This window comes from Pan troglodytes, chromosome 7 (genome assembly GCF_028858775.2).
Source record: "Pan troglodytes isolate AG18354 chromosome 7, NHGRI_mPanTro3-v2.0_pri, whole genome shotgun sequence".
In the NCBI taxonomy this organism is placed as follows: domain Eukaryota; kingdom Metazoa; phylum Chordata; class Mammalia; order Primates; family Hominidae; genus Pan; species Pan troglodytes.
The window spans coordinates 30757767-30777777 of NC_072405.2; the positions used below are offsets into that span (position 1 = coordinate 30757767).

The 20011-nt window shown below is 45.0% G+C and overlaps 1 protein-coding gene and 1 non-coding gene across 26 annotated transcripts in view; both read left to right on the plus strand.

The window, feature by feature from the left end:
* The first annotated feature begins 5620 nt into the window (after positions 1 to 5620).
* Positions 5621 to 5727, plus strand: LOC112204234 (U6 spliceosomal RNA). Its single transcript, XR_002937812.1, has one exon. It is a non-coding gene; the product is annotated as a U6 spliceosomal RNA (small nuclear RNA).
* Positions 5728 to 11315: 5588 nt separating this feature from the next.
* PPP3CC (protein phosphatase 3 catalytic subunit gamma) overlaps positions 11316 to 20011 on the plus strand; it is a 101149-nt gene continuing 92453 nt past the window's right edge. For 10 of the 25 annotated variants that reach the window (XR_010159439.1, XR_010159440.1, XR_010159441.1 and 7 more), the window contains exon 1: positions 12192 to 12675. Coding sequence is in view for 5 of the 25 variants with exons in the window: in XM_001155813.8 (XP_001155813.3) it covers positions 12627 to 12675 (49 nt within the window). In the remaining 20 variants the exon portion in view is untranslated. The other 15 variants (XM_063816945.1, XM_063816937.1, XM_063816935.1 and 12 more) reach the window with 13 other exon arrangements.

The window sequence follows — 20011 nt, forward strand, 5'->3', positions numbered from 1 at the left end:
CTAACACGGTGAAACCCCGTCTCTACTAAAAATATAAAAAATTGGCTGGGCGTGGTGGCGGGCACCTGTGATCCCAGCTACTCGGGAGGCTGAGGCAGAAGAATGGCGTGAACCCGGGAGGCAGAGCTTGCAGTGAGCCAAGATCTCACCACTGCACTCCAGCCTGGGCGACAGAGCCAGACTCCGTCTCAAAAACAAACAAACAAAAAAAGAACACAGGATTTTGCATCCATAAGAATGGATTCATGTCAATTCCATCATTGACTATCTGTGTGATCTCTAACATGTTTAACCTCTCTGCACCTCAATATTTTTATGAAGTAGAAATTATAATTTTATACTGCCTACCTTATAAGGTAGGTATAAGTATAATGAGAAGTAAATATGCAAAATGTTTTATAAATTAAAGCTCTGTACTAGTAGTAATTAACATTTTGTTCTTTGGATTCCTTTGAGAATCTGAAAAATACATGATTGCTCATACACACTCATAGCATGTGTAAATATACTCCAACCTTTAATTTCATTTATAATTGGGAGCAGCATGGGGACGGGAGGTAGACGAGAAGGGAATGATCTCCTGAAGCCCCTGTGCCCCAGGTGAAAAACTTCTGCTGCAGACAAGAGTAAGATGAAATCCATTCATTCAACAAATTGTTGAGCTCCAACTCTGCCAAGCTTGGCATGACATAGCAGTGAAAGATCCTTCCCTTAAGGAGTGAGGGGAAATAAACAAAAACCAAGTGCTACAGATAAATTAACACAGGGGAGTGAGGTAGGGAATGGGCAGACAGGGATAGAGGTGATCAGGAAAGGGCTCTAACCAGATGACATTTGAGTTGAGCTTTGTGACTGTAGAAGAATGTTCTAAGCCAAAGGGCCGGCCAACGCAAGAAGTGCTGAGACAGAAATAAGCTTCATCTATTTGAGGCCAGTATGTGTAAACAGCAGAAACAAGGCCAGTCTGTCTGGACTGCAGCAGACATGAGGGAAGACGGTTGGTGGGAGCTCAAAGTTGACAGGAGTCAGACCACTTCGGGAAAGGAGAAGACATTTGTTTTTGTTTGTTTGTTTTAGAGATGGGGTCAGAGGTCACTGCAGCTTCAAACTCCTGGACTCAAGAGATCCTCCCACCTCAACCAGCCTGGCTAATTTAATTTTTTTTTTAAGAGACCGGGTCTCACTAAGTTGCCCAGTCTGGTCTCCAAGTCCTGGGCTCAAGTAATCCTGCTGCCTCAGCCTCCCAGAGTGCTGGGATTACAGGCATGGGCCATCGCCCTTAGACCACAAGAGGGTTTTAACCAGAGGAATGACAAATCAGTTTTATGCTTTAAGTTTAGAAAGATCTGCTGTATAGGAAAATAGACGGTAGGGGGAGGAAGTTGACAGGATACAGTGTGTGGAAAGGCGTCCCTGATTCTAAATTTTTGGTCCAAGCAACTTGAATGCCAGTGCTGTTTACCTTGGTATCTTACCTGTGGAACCACCAACTGTGTTATGTAGTGGTTGCCACCATTTTCTCCTGTTCTGCAATGATGCAAACAACAACAGTCACAAGCAGGAAGTGACGGCAGCTTTGGGGCTCCCAATTTTTTTTTTTTTTTTTTTCTTTTTGGAGACAGGGTCTTGCTCTGTCGTCCAGGCTGGAGTGCAGTGGTGTGATCTCGGCTCGCTGCAAACTCCACCTCCTGGGTTTAAGCCATTCTCTTGTTTCAGCCTCCTGTGTAGTTGGGATTACAAGCCTGTGCCATCACGCCCAGCTAATCGTGTTTTTAAACACGGTTTTTTTTTTTTTTTTTTTTTTTTTTTTTTTGAGACGGAGTCTCGCTCTGTCGCCCAGGCTGGAGTGCAGTGGCGCGATCTCGGCTCACTGCAAGCTCCGCCTCCCGGGTTCACGCCATTCTCCTGCCTCAGCCTCCCGAGTAGCTGGGACTACAGGCGCCCGCTACCACGCCCGGCTAATTTTTTGTATTTTTAGTAGAGACGGGGTTTCACCGTGTTAGCCAGGATGGTCTCGATCTCCTGACCTCGTGATCCGCCCGCCTCGGCCTCCCAAAGTGCTGGGATTACAGGCGTGAGCCACCGCGCCCGGCTAAACAAGGTTTTACCATGTTGGCCAGGCTGGTCTTTAACTCCTGGCCTCAAGTAATCCGCCCATCTCGGCCTCTCAAAGTGCTGGGATTATAGGGGCGAGCTGCCGCAGCCGGTCTGGGACTCCCAATTCCTTTTTTTTTTTTTTTTTTTTGATGGAGTCTCGCTCTGTTGCCCAGGCTGGAGTGCAGTGGCATGATCTCAGCTCATTGCAACCTCTGCCTCCTGGGTTCAAACAATTCTCCTGCCTCAGCCTCCTGAGTAGCTGGGACTACAGGCGCGTGCCACCACACCTGGCTAATTTTTTGTATTTTTAGTAGAGACAGGGTTTCACTGTGTTAGCCAGGATAGTCTGGATCGCCTGACCTCATGATCCACCTGCCTCAGCCTCCCAAAGTGCTGGGATTACAGGCGTGAGCCACCGTGCCTGGCCTATATAGCGCTTTTCATATAAAATTGCAGATTATACATTATAACATACCTTTTGTTTTGTGTAGCTATTTTAGAAATGCTCATTTTACTCTGGTTTTTAAAATATTCTACAGTTCTCTTACCTGCATTTAACACAGAAGTTTAACATTTAATGGCTTCATATAAATAGAAACTGACACCAGGTTACTTTCACACAACAGTGGAAACAAGGATTCCCTGTGCTTTTGTTAAATTAAAAGTGTTCATAATTATGTCTCAGAGGAGCTGGTCATTAATCAAGGTTTAGGAAGCGCTTGGGGAGTTTCATGAGGAAATACACCAAAGCTCACAAGCCCTGTAAGAAGGAAACCCAGATTTGAAGAAATGTGTAGAAATGATAGTTAAACATGAATCTTGGGTATTTCAAATATTTATGTCTTCTGACTGACCAATGCAGAAAATAAAAAAAAGTGGGGGGATACAAAATTCACCAAGTGGACATCTGGCCAGGTGGAGAGATCCACCAGCTGAATGAAATTGGGCTCTCCAATGATTGCTGAGAATTGTTAATGTCTAAAAACACCACCACACAAGCAATGAACTTAAACCTAATTTGTTATGGAAAACAATTGTTTGGGAAGGGAGCTCAATTAGAGCTTTCTTCTTTTTAAATGTTCATGGAGTGGCTCTAGATGTTTTGTTTGTTTTTGTTTTAATCAGAAAAGACATTGAGAAAGCAATGAATGTTTAACTCTATTGGAACTAGGCCATTAAATAAAAGAGCAGCCGGCACGGTGCCTCATGCCTCTAATGCCAACACTTTGTGAGGCCAAGGTGGGAGGATCGCTTTAGTCCAGGAGTTCCAGACCAGAGTGGGCAACATAGGAAGACCCCCCATCTCTAAAAGAAGAAAAAAATAGCTGGACATGGCAGTGGCATGCCTGTGGTCCCAGCTACTTGGGAGGCTGAGGTTAGAGGATCACTTGGGCCCAGGGAGATAGAGGCTGCAGTGAGCTATGATCATGCCATTGCACTCCAGCTTGGGCGACAGAGCAAGACCCTGTCTCAATAAATAAACATATAAATAAATAGGTGAAGAAGAAAAGTGCTTCCTTCTTTCTTTTTCTTTCACTCTGTCTCTCTTTCTCTCTGCTCCTTCCCTCCCTTCTCTCTCTCTTCTCCCTCCTTCCTTTCTCTCTCTCTCTCTCTCTTTTTCTCTCTTTCTTTTAGAACAGGGTCTTGCTCTGCCACCCAGGCTGTAGTGTGGTGGTGTGATCATGGTTCACTTCAGCCTCAACTCCCTGGGTCCAAGTGACCCTCCTACCTCGGCCTCCCCAGTAGCTGGGACCACAGGTGTTCACCACCGTGCCCGGCTAATTTTTTTTTTTTTTTTTGAGATGGAGTCCCGCTCTTGTTGCCCACACTGGAGTGCAATGGCATGATCTCAGCTCACTGCAACCTCCGGCTCCCAGGTTCAAGCGATTCTCCTGTCTCAGCCTCCCAAGTAGCTGGGATTACAGGCACCCGCCACAACACCCGGCTGTTTTGTTTTTTTTTTTTTGTAGAGATGGGTTTTACCATGTTGGACAGGTTGGTCTCAAACTCCTGACCTCAGGTGATCCACCCACCTCAGCCTCCCAAAGTGCTGGGATTATAGGCATTAACCATCGTGCTCGGCCACCTGGCTAATTTTTTTAAAAAATTTTTGGTAAAGATGGGGTCTCCCTATGTCATTGCCCAGGCCGGTCTGGAACTCCTGGGCTCAAGCGATCCTTGTGCCTCAGCCTCCCAAAGTGCTGGGATTACAGTCATGAGCCTCTGCACCTGGCCTTATTTTCACCTATTTATAAAGCAATACTTTCTCACCACAGAAAATTGGAAAGATAAAGAAATTTTTTTTTATTACACCACCAAGTGATGGCTACTGTTCACATTTTTTTCCTTGATAGATTACGCTCAGTGATGGTATGAATTATGGCAGTTTTGGTTCGTTTCCATACCCTTAACACAGTGCCTGGCACACAGTCCACACCTAATTCATACTTGTTGAATGAGTATATTAAAATTTTCTTGAGGTCTTTCATTTTTAAAGAAATGCAGTCTTGCTATGTTGTCCAAGCTGGAGTGCAGTGGCTATTCACAGGCAAGAAAATAGTGTAATATGACCTCAAACTCCTAGGCTCAATAGATCCTCCTGCCTCAGCCTCCCAAGCAGCTGGGACTACAGGTGAATACCACTATGCCTGGCTTAAGACTTTTATTTTATGCTTTTTTTTTTTTTTTTTTTTTGAGACAGGGTCTCACTCTGTCACCAAGGCTGGAATGCAGTGATGCGATCTTGGCTCACTGCAGCCTCGACCTCAGAGACCGCCCACCTCAGCCTCCCAAGCAATCCTCCCATCTCAGCCTCCCAAGTAGCTGGGACCACAGGCGCATGCCACCACACCTAGCTAATTTTTCTGTATTTTTTATAGAGACGGGGTTTCACCATATTGCCCAAGCTGGTCTCAACCTCCTGAGCTCAAGTGATCTTCCCGCCTTGGCCTCCAAAGTGCTGAGATTACAGGCGTGAGCCACTGCACTCGGCCATGTTTATGTTTTTGTTTTTGTTTTTTTAGATGGAGTTTCGCTCTGTTGCCCAGGCTGGAGTGCAATGGTGCCATCTCAGCTCACTGCAACCTCTGCCTCTTGGGTTGAAGCGATTCTCCTGTCTAAGCCTCCCGAGTAACTGAGCCAGCCATGTTTGTTAATAAAAATGGTGACAATACTGTATATATATGGTTATATTTTAGCTTTTTCACTTTTCAGTATCTCCTGAGGCTTTTCTCATGTCATTAAATATTTTTCTAATTTAAAATATGGTATTTCCTAACTGCATGATGTTCCATTCAATCATATTTCATGTAACCATTTTTCCTATACGGATGAAATCATATAGTAGATATCATTTTGTGGCTTGCTTCTTTTGCTCAGCGTAATGTATTTTAGAGGTTCATTCATGTTGTTGCCTGCAGCAGTAATTATTTCTCTTTTATTAGCTGAATAGTATTCCATTCTATGGAATTTTACAATTAACATCTAAAAAAAAATACTGAACTGCTTATAGGAGGGAAGCTGGGTGCTCTTTTCCACAGCACACATACTAAAATAGGAATGATACAGAGAAGATTACCATGGCTCCTGTGCAAGGATGACACACACATTTGTGAAGCATTAAAAGAAAAAAAAAGAAGGAAACTGAGGGCAGGGAAATAAGTGAGAATTTACTTTTCTTCTACATACTTTTGCAGTATTTAATTTTTTTCTTTTTTTTTTTTTTTTTTTTTTTTGATACTGAGTCTTACTCACCCAGGGTGGAGTGCAGTGGTGCAATCTCGGCTCACTGCAACCTCCGCCTCCTGGGTTCAAGCAATTCTCCTGCCCCAGCCTCCTGAGTAGCTGGGACTACAGGCATGCGCCATCACGCCTGGCTAATTTTTTGTATTTTTAGCAGAGATGGTGGTCTCACCATGTTGGCCAGGCTGGCCTCGAACTCCTGACCTCAGGTGATCCACCCACCTCGGCTTCCCAAAGTGCTGGGATTACAGGCATGAGCATCATGCCCAGCCTTTAATTTTGTTAAACCATGGGCATGTGTTACTTTTAAATATATATATTTAAAGCATTTAAAAAATTCTGAGAGCAGAGTTGGGTTCAAGTTGTACTTTGAACTACCTGTGTGACAGTGGGTAAGTGACTTGATGCCTCTGGACTCATTTCCCTCACCTGTAATATAATAATGTTGGTCCATATGAATCCTTGGTCTTTGGCCTCTTAGATACTCCAATTGGCCAGTTATCTTTTGAATCAAACTTTATCTACTGAGGCATACTAAATTATTACATATAAGAAATGGAGGTGATTAGTGATTCATTATATCCACAAACACCTACTGAGCAACCACAATATAAATGGGCCGTGCTAGAAACTGGAAATATAGGCTGGGTGCAGTGGCTCATGCCTGTAAATCCCAGCACTTTAGGAGGCAGGCCGATGTGGGAGGACTACTTGAGGCCAGGAGTTCCAGACAGCCTGGGCAACATAGCAAGGCCCCATCTCTGCAAAAAAGAAATTAAAAAATTAGCTGGGCCTAGTGGTGTGTGTCTGTAGTCCCAGCTACTCAGGAGGCTGAAGTGGGAGGATTGCTAGAGGCCAGGAGTTGGAGGCTGCAGTGAGCTATGACAGTGCCACTGCAGTCTAGCCTGGGCAACAGAGAAGATCCTGTCTCAAAATACATAAATAAATACAATTTTTTAAAAAGAAGAAACTGGATATAGTCTCTGCCTTAATAGTCTAGGTGGGGAAAACAGCCACGTGTGAATAAATAATATCCTCCATGCATTAGGTGGTTGATCTGTTTACAAAACGCTCTTGGTCCACAGAGGAAGGCTTTACCTCTACCTGGATGGATTAAGAAAGGCTTCAGAGAGGTGAGTATAACAGGGCTGGATCTTAAGGCCATGGCTGAACTTGTGAGTCGAAGTAGAGAAGGAAGGGTGTTTCCAGGATATAAGGATCAAATATCCAAAGGAGCGGAGCCCTGAACATATCCACTATATTCCAACCCCATGCCTCTACAGCTTTGCCCAACCTAGGACACCTACCTTCCTCCTTGCTCTTCACATCCCATCCTTCCTTAGAGGGCTGCAGCCCTGAAAAAACATAGCAAATGGTTTCAAGTGGCCGGCCTGAAAGGTCTCATGGGGCTACGGACAGAGAGAAGCTGTAGAGGTGAGTCAGGGTCAGGCTGGGAAGGAACTGTTGGGCCAGGTTAAAGGGTTCAAACTCGATCCCAAGGGCGCCAGGGAGCCACTGAAGGGAGATGAGGAGCAGAGTCAATAGTCAGATTTTCTGTACAAAGTTGACTCTGGGCCAGGTATGGTGGCTCACACCTGTAATCCCAGTACTTTGGGGGGCTGAGGCAGGAGCATTGCTTGAGGCCAGGAGTTGGAGCCCAGCCTGGGCAACATTGCAAGACCGAGTCTCTACAAAAAATTTAAAAAATTAGCTGAGTGTGGTGGTGTACACCTGCAGTCACAGCTACTCAGGAGGCTAAGGTGGAAGGATTGCTTGAGCCTGGGAGGTTGAGGCTGCAGTGAGCTGTAATCATGCCACTCCAGCCTGGGGGACACTCCAGCCTGGGGGACAGAGTGAGACCTTATCTCAAAAAAAAAAAAAAAAAAAAGTTGATTCTGGGGTCAATGTGGACAATGGATGAAGATAAGAGGTCAAGACCAAAGACTCAGGGACCAGTTAAGAAGCTGATGCAGCGGAGGGTTAGCCCCTATTCACTCCCAGCCTTTATGCCCTGAGAATAGCTGATTCTATTACAGAATCAGTTGAGATGGATTCCCGCAGAGAGCAAGACACGTTCCCTGTGTCTGCCCCAAACAACCCAAAGTCTTCTGAAACCTCTACTAGGATGGGAAAGCACGAATGCGATGGGTGAAGGTTTCTGGTGGTCTCAGCTTATACAGATCAAAGCCTTTCCAACCTGGTTTCCTCCCGGAGAAATCCATGGATCTAACGCCCTCTTCCAAACACAGAGATAGAAAGTGAGGAGAACTATTAGGAGCAGGGCTGCAATCCCAGCTATCGGGAGGCTGAGGCAGGGAGAATTGCTTGAACCGGGGAGGCGGAGGTTGCAGTGAACCTAGATTGTGCCACTGCACTCCAGCCTGGGCAGCCTGGGCGACAGAGTGAGACTCTGTCTCAATTAAAAGAAAAAAAAAAAAAGAAAAGAAAAAGAAAAGAAAACATTGCAAACCAATGGGAAGGGATGTATTATTCAATAATAGTAATGGAAAAATTAACCGACTACTGTATTTAGATCTCAAGTTGGGGCCATCTCATAACATCCAAATAAAATGAACCTCATTTAATGTGTTCCTATAGTTCAGTCTGTTCTCACAGCAAGCTCTGGAGCCTGAGTTGTACCACAAAGATATTCTTACCTTGAGGCAAACTTAGTCTGACCTGGAGGCCCTGATAGCCATTGCCCCTAGGACTGGGGGAGGGATGGTCATAACTCCTTAGGGGAAGGGGCGCCCATTCAACCTAAGGCAATTCTCTGGAGAAGGGGCAGCAATGAACTGTCAGCCACCAGCCCTCAAGAAACAGGCAGAGTACGGTAGCTCATGCCTATAATCCCAGTACTTTGAGAGGCCGACGCAGGAGGATCACTTGAGCCCAGCAGTTCAAGGCTTCAGTGAGCTATGATGGCACCACTTCACTCCAGCCTGGGCAACAGAGCAAGACCTCATCTCTCTCTTAAAACAAAAACAAAAACAAAAACAGCAGCAACCAGAAGATGGTTATCCCTCATGGTGAAGGGGATCTGGGCAGGGCATCCCCGCCTCTGCTACAGGGAGGGCCTATTAATATTATCATCCCCACATTACAAAAGAGGAAAGCAAGGCCTGAGAAGTGAAGGAACTTACCCATGCCCACAGCTGGAAGTGATGGTATCAAGGTCTGTTGGGTGTCACTGGCTGTTGCTGGAAGACTAAGCAGCTATTGAAACAGAGGACCAGCAAGGAACTTGGAGAAAGGCAGAGCTACTGAGTGAATCTCCTTAGAAAGGGGTGGGGAAGGCCGAGGCGGGCAGATCACGAGGTCAGGAAATCGAGACCACCCTGGCCAATATGGTGAAACCCCATCTCTACTAAAAATACAAAAAAATTAGCTGGGTGTGGTGGCATGCGACTGTAGTCCCAGCTACTCGGGAGGCTGAGGAAGAAGAATCACTTGAACCCAGGAGGTGGAGTTTGCAGTGAGCTGAGATCACGCCACTGCTCTCCAGCCTGGTGACAGAGCGAGACTCCGTCTCAAAAAAAAAAAAAAAAAAAAAAAAGTGGGGGTGGGGACACGAAGGGACAGGGCTGCAAGTTGTTCACAATTACTTTGCTAAAGCCAAGCTACAGAATGACATCTGGATTCTGTAAATTCATGTATACCATGCTTGAGGACTCATGCCGCATATTCCACGTGGTGCTATAGAAAAAGTTCGTGGTGCTATAGAAAAAGTTCAGGTACTGCACGTCTCTTGACGATGATGGTGTTCACTAAGCCTCCTACCAGCTGTGTGACTTTGGGCAAGTTTCTTCACATCTCTGTGCCTCAGTTTCCTTATCTGTAAAATGGGGATAATCATATAAATGGGGTTGGTGTGAGGATTGAACGAGTTAGTATTTGTGGGGTTTTTTGGTTTTGTGTTTGAGATAGATGGAGTCTGTCTCTGTGCCCAGGCTGGAATGCGGTGGCACCATCTTGGCTCTCTGCAACCTCCGCCTCCCGGGTTCGAGCGATTCTCCTGCCTCAGCGTCCCGAGTAGCTGGGACTACAGGCGCCCACCACCACGCCCAGCTAATTTTTGTATTTTTAGCAGAGATGAGTTTTTGCCACGTTGGCCAGGCTGGTCTCAAACTCGTGACCTCAGGTGATTCGCCCACCTCAGCCTTCCAAAGTGCTGGGATTACAGGCATCAGCCACTGTGCCCGGCCTGCAACGTTTTCTTTTTCTTTTTCTTTTTGGAGACAGTCTCGCTCTGTCACCCAGGCTGGAGTGCCGGGGCGTAATCTTGGCTCACTGGAACCTCCGCCTCCCGGATTCAAGCGATTCTCCTCCCTCAGCCTCTCGAGTAGCTGGGATTACAGGCATGTGCCACCACGCTAGGCTAATTTTTGTATTTTTAGTAGAGACGGGGTTTCACCACGTTGGCCAGGCTGTTTTCAAACCCCTGACTTCAGGTGATCCGCCTGCCTTGGCCTCCCAAAGTGCTGGGATTACAGGCGTGAGCCACCTTGCCCGGCCCGCAATGTTTTTTCTTTCTTTCCTTCTTTCTTTCTTTATTTTATTTTTTTTTTGAGACGGAGTCTCGCTCTATCGACCAGGCTGGAGTGGTGCAGTGGCGCGATCTCGGCTCACTGCAAGCTCCGCCTCCCGGGTTCACGCCATTCTCCTGCCTTAGTCTTCCAAGTAGCTAGGACTACAGGCACCTGCCACCACGCCCGGCTAATTTTTTGTATTTTTAGTAGAGACGGGGTTGCACCGTGTTAGCCAGGATGGCCTCGATCTCCTGACCTCGTGATCCACCCACCTCGGCCTCCCAAAGTGCTGGGATTACAGGCGTGAGCCACCCCACCCGGTCTTTTTTTTTCTTTTTTGCCGGCCCGCAATGTTTTCTTAAACTTTTTATTTTTAGCTATCCTGTTGAGGTTCTTCCAGATGAATTTTAGCCTCTGACCCAGGGGTATGATTTGATAGGCGTGGAGTTCTGGTTACTTCTTAAATGAAGAGTTTCCCCAGGATATCTGAACAATTCTCTTGGGTGGAAGACTCAAGGATCATGAAAACGAAAACCAAATTCTAGTCGGCTCCTAAAGTCCTTTTGCCTCCTGCGGTTACCATCAAAGAGCTATGGTCAAAATTCCAAGGGATAATTCAGGGTCTGATTCCACTATATATCCCCAGACCGCCTATACATAAATCCATATTATTGGAGATTTACGCTTAATCCTATAATCTTTTACCTAGCAGCTGTCCAGTAGAATTTTCTGGATGTCCAATAAGGTAGCCGCATGTAGCTCTTGAACACTTGAAATGTGGCTAGTCCCCTAGAGGAACGGGATTAATTTAAATTTACATAGCTACATGTAACTACTTATTGGTCACTGCGGTAATTGTTAAGACTGGTTTTGCCTGTAACTTGCATATGTTTTATTGGACATCAGTTTCAATATTTCATTTGCATTGCTAAAAGTCAAAATCCTTTTGACTTTGCCAGTTACTCAGTGAGAGGACAGTTGGAGCCTGTTTCTGTTCTAGGCTTACAGTTTTAAGGACAGATAAAGGTTAGTTTTCAACCTCGAGATGAACAGACTGTTAAGTTTCTACGGACTTGCCCATGGGGTTCCACAGTGAGCCTGGGCCGGGGAGGCAGGTACTGTGTCAGGGGGAAGAAAAAGGGGGCTTCTAGCTGGGCAGGTGACACACAGGGCATAGGAAGAGGTCAGTTCTTGTGGCCGAGGAGGTCCGGCCCGGGGGTCCCAGGAGCAGAGATCTCCCTTCTCTTCGATGTGGAAAGTGAGGAGGGAGCAGAGCCTTGCTCAGAAACGGAGCTCCCCCAATCCTCCACCGCCCTAGCTACTGGACTGGAACTAGGATGGACACGAATGTCCTTCTCACTGTACTAACTGCACTCAACAAGCGGGAAAGATGAAGCGAGGGGGTTTAAATGTGTGCGTTTGCTGAATGATCCACAAAAACTGAAGGAGCGCGGCCGGACTGATCACACTCCTTGAGACAAAGCGGGTGGGAGACCCAGAGGTGAGGAGGGTGGTCGCCTGTGGGCGAGGACTGGGAGGTCAGGGGTTCTCGGCGAGGCGGTCCCAGGAGGCGGCGCGGAGCGGCTGCGAGGCCGCAGGGCCGGGTCGCAAGATGGCCGGGCCGGCCTCCCGCGCGGGTCGCGCGGGCCACGCGGGCGGGTTTCAGATGTTCCGGGCCCGGGTAGGGGCTGGCAGGAGAGAAGGGGCCGGCTGCGGGGAGGGCTGGCTGAGAAGAAGCGAAAATGGGCGGTTAGCAGCAGGGACCCGGAGCCGGAGGAGCCGAGAGCAGCGCGTGCGCCGAGCTCTACGGCCTCCCGGGAAGGCGGAAGGGTGGGGAGGGCGGCGCTCGGGGCGGGAGGCCCGGCCGGGTCCGCTAGGACAGCGGGGCCGCTGGGAAGTTGTGAGAGCGGCGCTCGGGGGCGCGCTTGCGCGCACGAGGGCCCGGGCCGCGAGCAGCCGCTGCCGCCCCGGTCGCCACCCTTAGCAGCGGTCGCGGTCGCTGCCGAAGCGGTGTTCCCCGCCTTAGCCGCTGGCGCCTCCCAAGAGAGCGGCCGGTGGGCCCGCGTCCTGTCAGTGGCGTCGGAGGCCCGCGCTGCGGCGGCCGCGCCCTTCTGGTGCTCGGACACCGCTGAGGAGCCGGGGCCGGGCACGGCTGGCTGACGGCTTCGGGCAGCTGAGGCTGCCCGAGGAGAAGGCGGCGGCCGCGGCGTAGGCGCACGTCCGGCGGGCTCCTGGAGCCTGGAGGAGGCCGAGGGGACCATGTCCGGGAGGCGCTTCCACCTCTCCACCACCGACCGCGTCATCAAAGGTGCCTGGCGGGCCGGGCCTTCCTCTGGGACCCGCGGGAAACGGCCTTCGGCTGGGCGGCGGCTCGGGGCGGAGGGAGGCTGGGGCCGGGCTGCGCCCACCCTAGGAGGGCTCGGAGGGGTGTAGACAGGGCCGGGCGGCAGCCTCCGAGAGCAGCCCCCCGGACCCGGCGTTTTCTGCTGCACCTGGTCAGGTGCCTGGCCGTCAGTGCCAAGTTCCCTCCCGAAGGGTTCAGGGTGCAGTGGGGACTTCTCCCACCGCCCCGAAGGGCCCGGATCCCTGTCTTTTTTTCTCTTTAAGAAACGACTCGGGGGAAGCCATCAGGGGTGGTGTGAGCAGGGAGTCGACTCTTCCAAGTAAGATATTTAAGATTAGATCTTTCTTGACATCCGCCCCCCACCCTTTTTTAGGACGTATACCATGTGCCTTTTGACCCGCTTTCTCTAGATCATTGCAAGTCACTGCTATTACTGGAATAAACTTAGTATGAGCAAGTCAGATAAATCCATTATATGATGTTTAAAATAAGTTTACGGAGCTCTTGACAGGGTAATGGTATTTTATTTTCCCTTTGGTTATAAAGACTTGGAGAATGACGTTTTCTGATTCATATGTGTACCTGCGTTAGATTTCTGTTGTTGTTATAAGAACAAAATGTAAAGGGCTCTTTGCTTTCTAAATCTTGTAGAGTTTTAGGTTATAGTTGTTTCTGCCTTTAAACTAAGAAGATGGATTACACATAACCACTAATTTATGTGCTGCTTTTATTCAGCCGTAAGTCTTAGGCACAACCCTTCTCTCTGAGATTAACAATCGGTTTGAAAGCGCTATTTTGTAAGAAGGGAATAGACTTAGACCAGCTGTGTTAGTGGCCTCTGGATGCAGGGGTTAGCGTGACAGTGGGGAAAATTATTAAGATACTTTTCTTCTTTTTCATTTTGGTATTAGAAGGAGAAAGGCAACTAATACTAGTGACGGGAATACATTTTTAAAGGGTGAAACGCCTTATGGCGTGTTCAGGGAGGGGGAAGAATTTTAGTGTATAACTTAGGTTTCCCCCCTCTCTCCCCAAATCAGCCTCATAAATGTTAATTATCTGTACTACATAATTATAATGGGATTTTTGAGATTTATCTGCTTAGCATTTGTATGCTATCGTTAGAGGTTTAACTGAATTGTTCATCTAACTGACATTATCCCCTGAACAGCTAAATTATTGTGACCATTTAAATGTGTCTTCATATTATTAGTGTATAGCCTATAAGAAGTATATAGCCCTCTCTTAAGATTCGGAGTGTACTTAACATAACCTTTTTTGAGGAATCAAGGTCATTATGTACATTAATTTCTGTACTGTGCTGTTAATATGGCCGGTGCGTTCTGCTGTATAAAGTTGTTAGCAGTTTCGTCCTGTACTGAAATGACTTCGCAATGCTATACCAGTTCAGTGTTTTGTTTGCTTTTAGTTTCTCTCTCCAGTATTGTTTTTTGTCAAAATATGCCCTTAACTGCTTTCTAATCTGCTACGTCTTAGCTGAAGTAGGCAGGGAAACCAGATAAGCCAGAACTGTGGGTCAAGTCAGAATAAATAGGATCTTAGTGAAGCTTAGTGCAGCCCTCAGGAATCTCACAATCAAATCACCATTGTGCCATGTAATTTCCACCATAACATGCCATAAGATCAAAAGAAGATTAAAAATCTTAAATGACCCTTAAATATAGTAATAAATATTGTAAAATAAAATGGAATAAAATAAAAAAGTTAAAATGCAGGGGCTAGGGGCAGGCATGGTGGCTCACACCTGTAACCCCAGCACTTTGGGAGGCCCATATAGGCAGATCACTGAGGTCAGGAGTTCGAAACCAGCCTGGCCAACATGGCGAAACTCCATCTCTACTAAACATACAAAAATTAGCTGGGCATGGTGGCGGGCACTGTAATCCCAGCTACTTGGGAGTCTGAGGCAGGAGAATTGCTTGAACCCGGGAGGCGGAGGTTGCAGTGAGCCAAAATGGTGCCACTGCATTCCAGTCTGGGCAACAGAGTGAAACTCTCTCTAAAAAAAAAAAAAAAAAAAAATGCAGGGGCTGGTTTATTGCTACGCATGCTTATTATTAAATAAACACTGTCATCATATCCTGCAGGATGCAAATTTGTTCTTTACCAAAATTAATTACCGAATATTGTGTACTTTTAAGACTGCTCTTAAATAAATGAAATAGAAATAATTTCAGGTCCTTAGAATGTATGGATTTCTCTCCTATATAAAAACTTCGGCATAAGAGCTTGACCACAGCATTTGTGGCTTCATGATGACTTATGGTGCTTTTTTCAGGGTTTTCCAGAGTTTGAAATAGTTGAAGAAAATGAGGTGTCACATGTGCATAGCTAAGGTCCATTGTAACGGGTACTAAACCCTGGTCTGATGCTATCTTGTTTAGTCACAGCTGTCTGCATTTATTCACAGCTTGAAAGCTTTTTCAGAGGTGATACCACACCCCAGCTATTTTTGTTTCTGTCATTTCCTGTTAACTTTAAAGTGTACCTAATTGTTCTGTTTGAGCAAATTTTGGAGAAGAGTGGGTATGTGGGAGAGGTTTGTATTTTAGGTGTCCTTTAAATAGCAGCTTTCTTAAATTGAAGGATGTGGCTGGGTGTGGTGGCTCACACCTGTAATGCCAGCTACTTGGGAGGCTGAGGCAGGGGAATCACTTGAACCCAGGAGGCAGAGGCTATAGTGAGCCAAGATTGTGCCACTGTACTGTAGCCTGGGCGACAAGAGTGAAACTCAGTCTCAAGCCAAAAAAAAAAAAAAAAAAAAAAACTCATCTGTAAAATAGGGTTAATAATACCTTCCCTGTCAAGCCTGGGTCATGCAAGTGACATAAAGCATGTGAAAAGGTCAAGTTAAGGTAGTTCTTTGAGACGTGATAATAGGTTGGTAATAGATCGCTTACTACAGAAGTGGTTAGTAGAGATATCATTAACATTTGAAAATATCAGAAAGTATGTGAAATTATAAGCTACAAAACTATTCCTAGTCAGGTGAATACCTATTCTACAGCATAATGGATATGTGGGTGAAATCTCGTCGGTAACAATGTGAAGAGATCAGCACAGTTCTGTCTGGTACTCCCTAGGCAGCAGATTTCTTCTCTATCTGTTGAAGGTGTTTATTTTATGTTTAAACCTTCTTATGATTTTACTCATTCATTAAATGTTTATTGAGTGCCATCTGCAATGAGCCCTAGTAGGTTGCTCATTCATTTCTTCTTTGCTTTAAAAGTAGCATTTCTGTGAGCCTTTAGAGCAGTTTATATGCACTGGGGCACCATGACTGGTATCTGAGCCAGAGAACTAGGAATCCAAATGATTAAATTGTGATATTCTGTCTGCTTTATTTTTTTTTCTAGTTTCCAAGTTCCTTTTCCTGTTTAAGGACATGTTTTTTCTTTGACAGTGATTTTTATAAAAGCAGTTTATTTCCCTGGAATGAATCTTTTCAGAAGCAACAAGGAAATTTCAGTAGGAATTACATGACAAATATAGAGAATCCATTGTCTTATTTTGTTACTTGATGGCCAGATGGGGTTTAACAGAAAAGTCAGATTTCTTTTTAGTAAGGTGCTGATACATTTCTCCCTTTCTCTTAGAATTCAAATATATTGTGTATTCACAGAGTACTGTACCATTTTTACCACACATGGCAGGCTACTGTTTCTTTAATATCGTGGCACTGGAAATATGGTGCTTATGGCTTTCTTAAAATATTTTAATATTAGTGTGGACAAAAATTGCTATTTCCACAAATATACCCTAAACCTGATTTCAATCTCTGGTACCTATACTTCATTTCTTTCCACAGCTCTCCCCCCACTCTCCCTTTTTTATATCCATAATGGATTTACCGAGGGTTTAAAATTTTTTCTCTTAAATATAAGCTTAATCCTGCTACTTATACAATTTGAAAATCAGAAAGGGAAGAAAAGAAAGACTTCATATTCCTTCCCAGCAGAAATAACTGCTTTTAATACCTTTGTGTGTTTCCATCTGCAGGTATATTTTGAATTCAAAGGAAAATGGATCACACATATTAAAGCTTTTGTTATGCAAATATTTCATATTATTTTAACATAAATATTGTAATTTTACCTAAATATTTCCATAATGGTTTCAATCAGCATGGAAATGGTTTCAAAGTGCTTATATTAATATTTTGGTTCTTTATATTTTCAGTGGGGACACATTAGTCACTTGATACAATACCAACCCAGAAGAAACATTTTCAAGTGTAAATTTTCAATGTGAATACGTTTTAAAGTTGATATCTTCTGGATTTGTCAACAGTATTTGTTTAATTTATGCTTCGTTTACCATTGTGATTAACAAGCTGCCAAACTTTTGAAACATTCAAAATCAGTGCTAATCGAGATTCATACATCTGAGTAGAAATCTGGAACCTCTGAAAGGGCATCTTAATTTAAACACTTAATTTTTTTTTTTTGAGCAAGGATAAAGTATTCTTTCTTACCTATATGTTATTGGTTATGATCAAAGCTTTATTTATGGTCTGACATTTGATAATTAAGCTTTCTCTCTTTTATTGCATTTTAAAATGGGATTAAAAATTTTTTTTGCCTTACGTAATTTTTAGTGTACCATAACTTTTACTGGAGTGTATATGGGAAAATGTACAAATTATAAATGTACAGCTTAGTGAGTTTTTACAAATTTAGCACCCACATACCCATGTAACCACTCAACCAAAATAAATAGATTACCAGAATCCCAGAAACAAGCATCAGTTCAAGTTCAGTCACTGCTTTCCATCCCTAAATGGGCAACAGTGGGGAAAATATGACACTTGTAACCATTATTCTGGCGTCTAACGTCATATTTGTAAAGTAACATACTAATCACATCTTACTGTAAAGTGAAAAAAACAAGGGACTCTGAGAGAAAAATGCTAAGGACTCATTACTTAAAGTGAAATAATTAATTAAAGACCTTTTCCTAAGCAGTATTTGATACTAGGAATTGAATGTCTTTCTATTAAGGTAACATTTTTGGAAAAAGCTAATTTTTAGGCCAGGCGTGGTGGCTCATGCCTATAATCCCAGTACTTTGGGAAGCCGAGGTGGGTGGATCACCTGAGGTCCGGCCAACGTGGCGAAACCCAGTTCCTATTAAAAATACAAAAATTAGCTAGGCATGGTGGTGCACACCTGTAGTCCCAGCTACTTAGGAGGCTGAGGCAGGAGAATCGCTTGAATCTGGGAGGCGGAAGTTGCAGTGAACTGAGATTGCGCCACTGCACTCTAGTCTGGGTGACAGAGCAAGACTCTGTCTCAAAAAAAAAAAAAAAAAAAAAAAAAAAAAGCTGATTTTTAGACATATCTCTGTTAGAGACAAAATTATTCATTTAATTCTGGGATTTGTAGTCATTTTGGAACTTTGCTGCTACTTAATTGCTAAATGACTAATGGGAATAAAGGGATGTCTTAGAATCATTACCATCCTTTGGTGCAATCATTACTAGACTATAATGCCCCTTTATAGTTTTTTTTGGTGGGGGACAGGGTCTCGCTCTGTTGCCCAGGCTGGAGTACAGTGGCGCGATCATGGCTCACTGCAGCTTCAGCTTCCTGGGCTCAGGTGATCCACCTCAGCCTCCCGAGTAGTTGGAACCACAGGCATAGCATATGCCACCGTGTCCAACTAATTTTTTTTTTTTTTTTTTTTTGTGACAGAGTCTCGCTCTGTCGTCCAGGCTGGAGTGCAGTGGCGCAATCTCGGCTCACTGCAAGCTCTGCCTCCCGGGTTCATGCCATTCTCCTGCCTCAGCCTTCTGAGTAGCTGGGACTACAGGCACCTGCCACCACGCCCGGCTAATTTTTTTTTGTATTTTTAGTAGAGACGGGGTTTCACTGTGTTAGCCAGGATGGTCTCGGTCTCCTGACCTCGTGATCCGCCCGTCTCGGCCTCCCAAAGTGCTGGGATTACAGGCGTGAGCCACCGCGCCTGGCCTAATTTTTGTATTTTTTATAGAGATGGAGTTTCGCCCTGTTGTTGAGGCTGGTCTTGAACTCCTGGGCTCAAGCGATCCTCTAGCCTTTGTCTCCCAAAGTGCTGGGATTACGGTGTGAGCCACTGTGCCCTGCCTTTTATAGTCTTAATGTTAAAATTTAGCAGCATTTTACATTTCAAAACTGAGGCCTAAAACTTTCAGCCTAACCTAAGTGGTATCTTTCTTAGTTATCTTTATATTCTATCTGGTTATCCAGATGAATGTAGAGAGAACTTTTAGTTCCCCATATTCAATTTTGTTTTGTTGGCACTTTAGATTATCCTGAAGTCTTTTAATTTCTTGAGTCTTCGTTTGTTGTTTGAAGAGGGTTTAACTTGGTAACCAGGATCTTTAAATTGGGCACAGAAAGATATACTGGATGGCTGGACAAGATAATGTATTTCTTTGATGATCATTACTAGATTTACTAATTGCTAACAGTTCATGAAGGTTTTTTTGCAGTGTCTAGACAATGTCAGCCCAAGAGACTGAAATTCTAAATGAACAAACACTGAGAAATGTTTGAAGAATTCATTCAGTAATTACCTATGTAACATTCTTGCTAAAGGTGTTTAATTTAAGCTGAGCTTAGTTATAGTAGACAATCAGACAAATCCAGTTTGTGGGACTTTCTACAAGACAGTTGGCCTGAACTCTAGAAATTTCAAAGTGGTGAAAACAAAACGAAACAAAAAGGGCAGGAAGACTGTTCTAGATGAAAGAAGTTGAAAGAGAAATGACAGTCAAGTACAGTGTCAAGCCTGGATTAAGAAAACAAAAAACCATAGAGGACATTTTGGGGATAACTGGGAAAATTTGAATATGGTGTATATATTAGATGATATTATACCTTTTTTTTGTTTTTTTTTTTTTTTGAGATGGAGTTTCGCTCTTGTTGCCCAGGCTGGAATGCAATAGTGTGATCTCGGCTCACCGCAACCTCTGCCTGCCGGGTTCAAGCGATTCTCCTGCCTCAGCCTCCCGAGTAGCTGGGATTACAGGCATGCACCACCGCACCGGGCTAATTTTATATTTTTAGTAGAGACGAGGTTTCTCCGTATTGGTCAGGCTGGTCTCGAGCTCCCAACCTCAGGTGATCTGCCCACCTCAGCCTCCCAAAGTGCTGGGATTACAGGTGTGAGCCACCGTGCCTGGCCTATATCATTGTTAAATGTCTTGAATGTGACTATATGGTATTATGGTTATATAGGAAAATGATCTTATTTTTAGGCAATACCTGATGAAGTATTTATGTTGAAATGTCGTGAT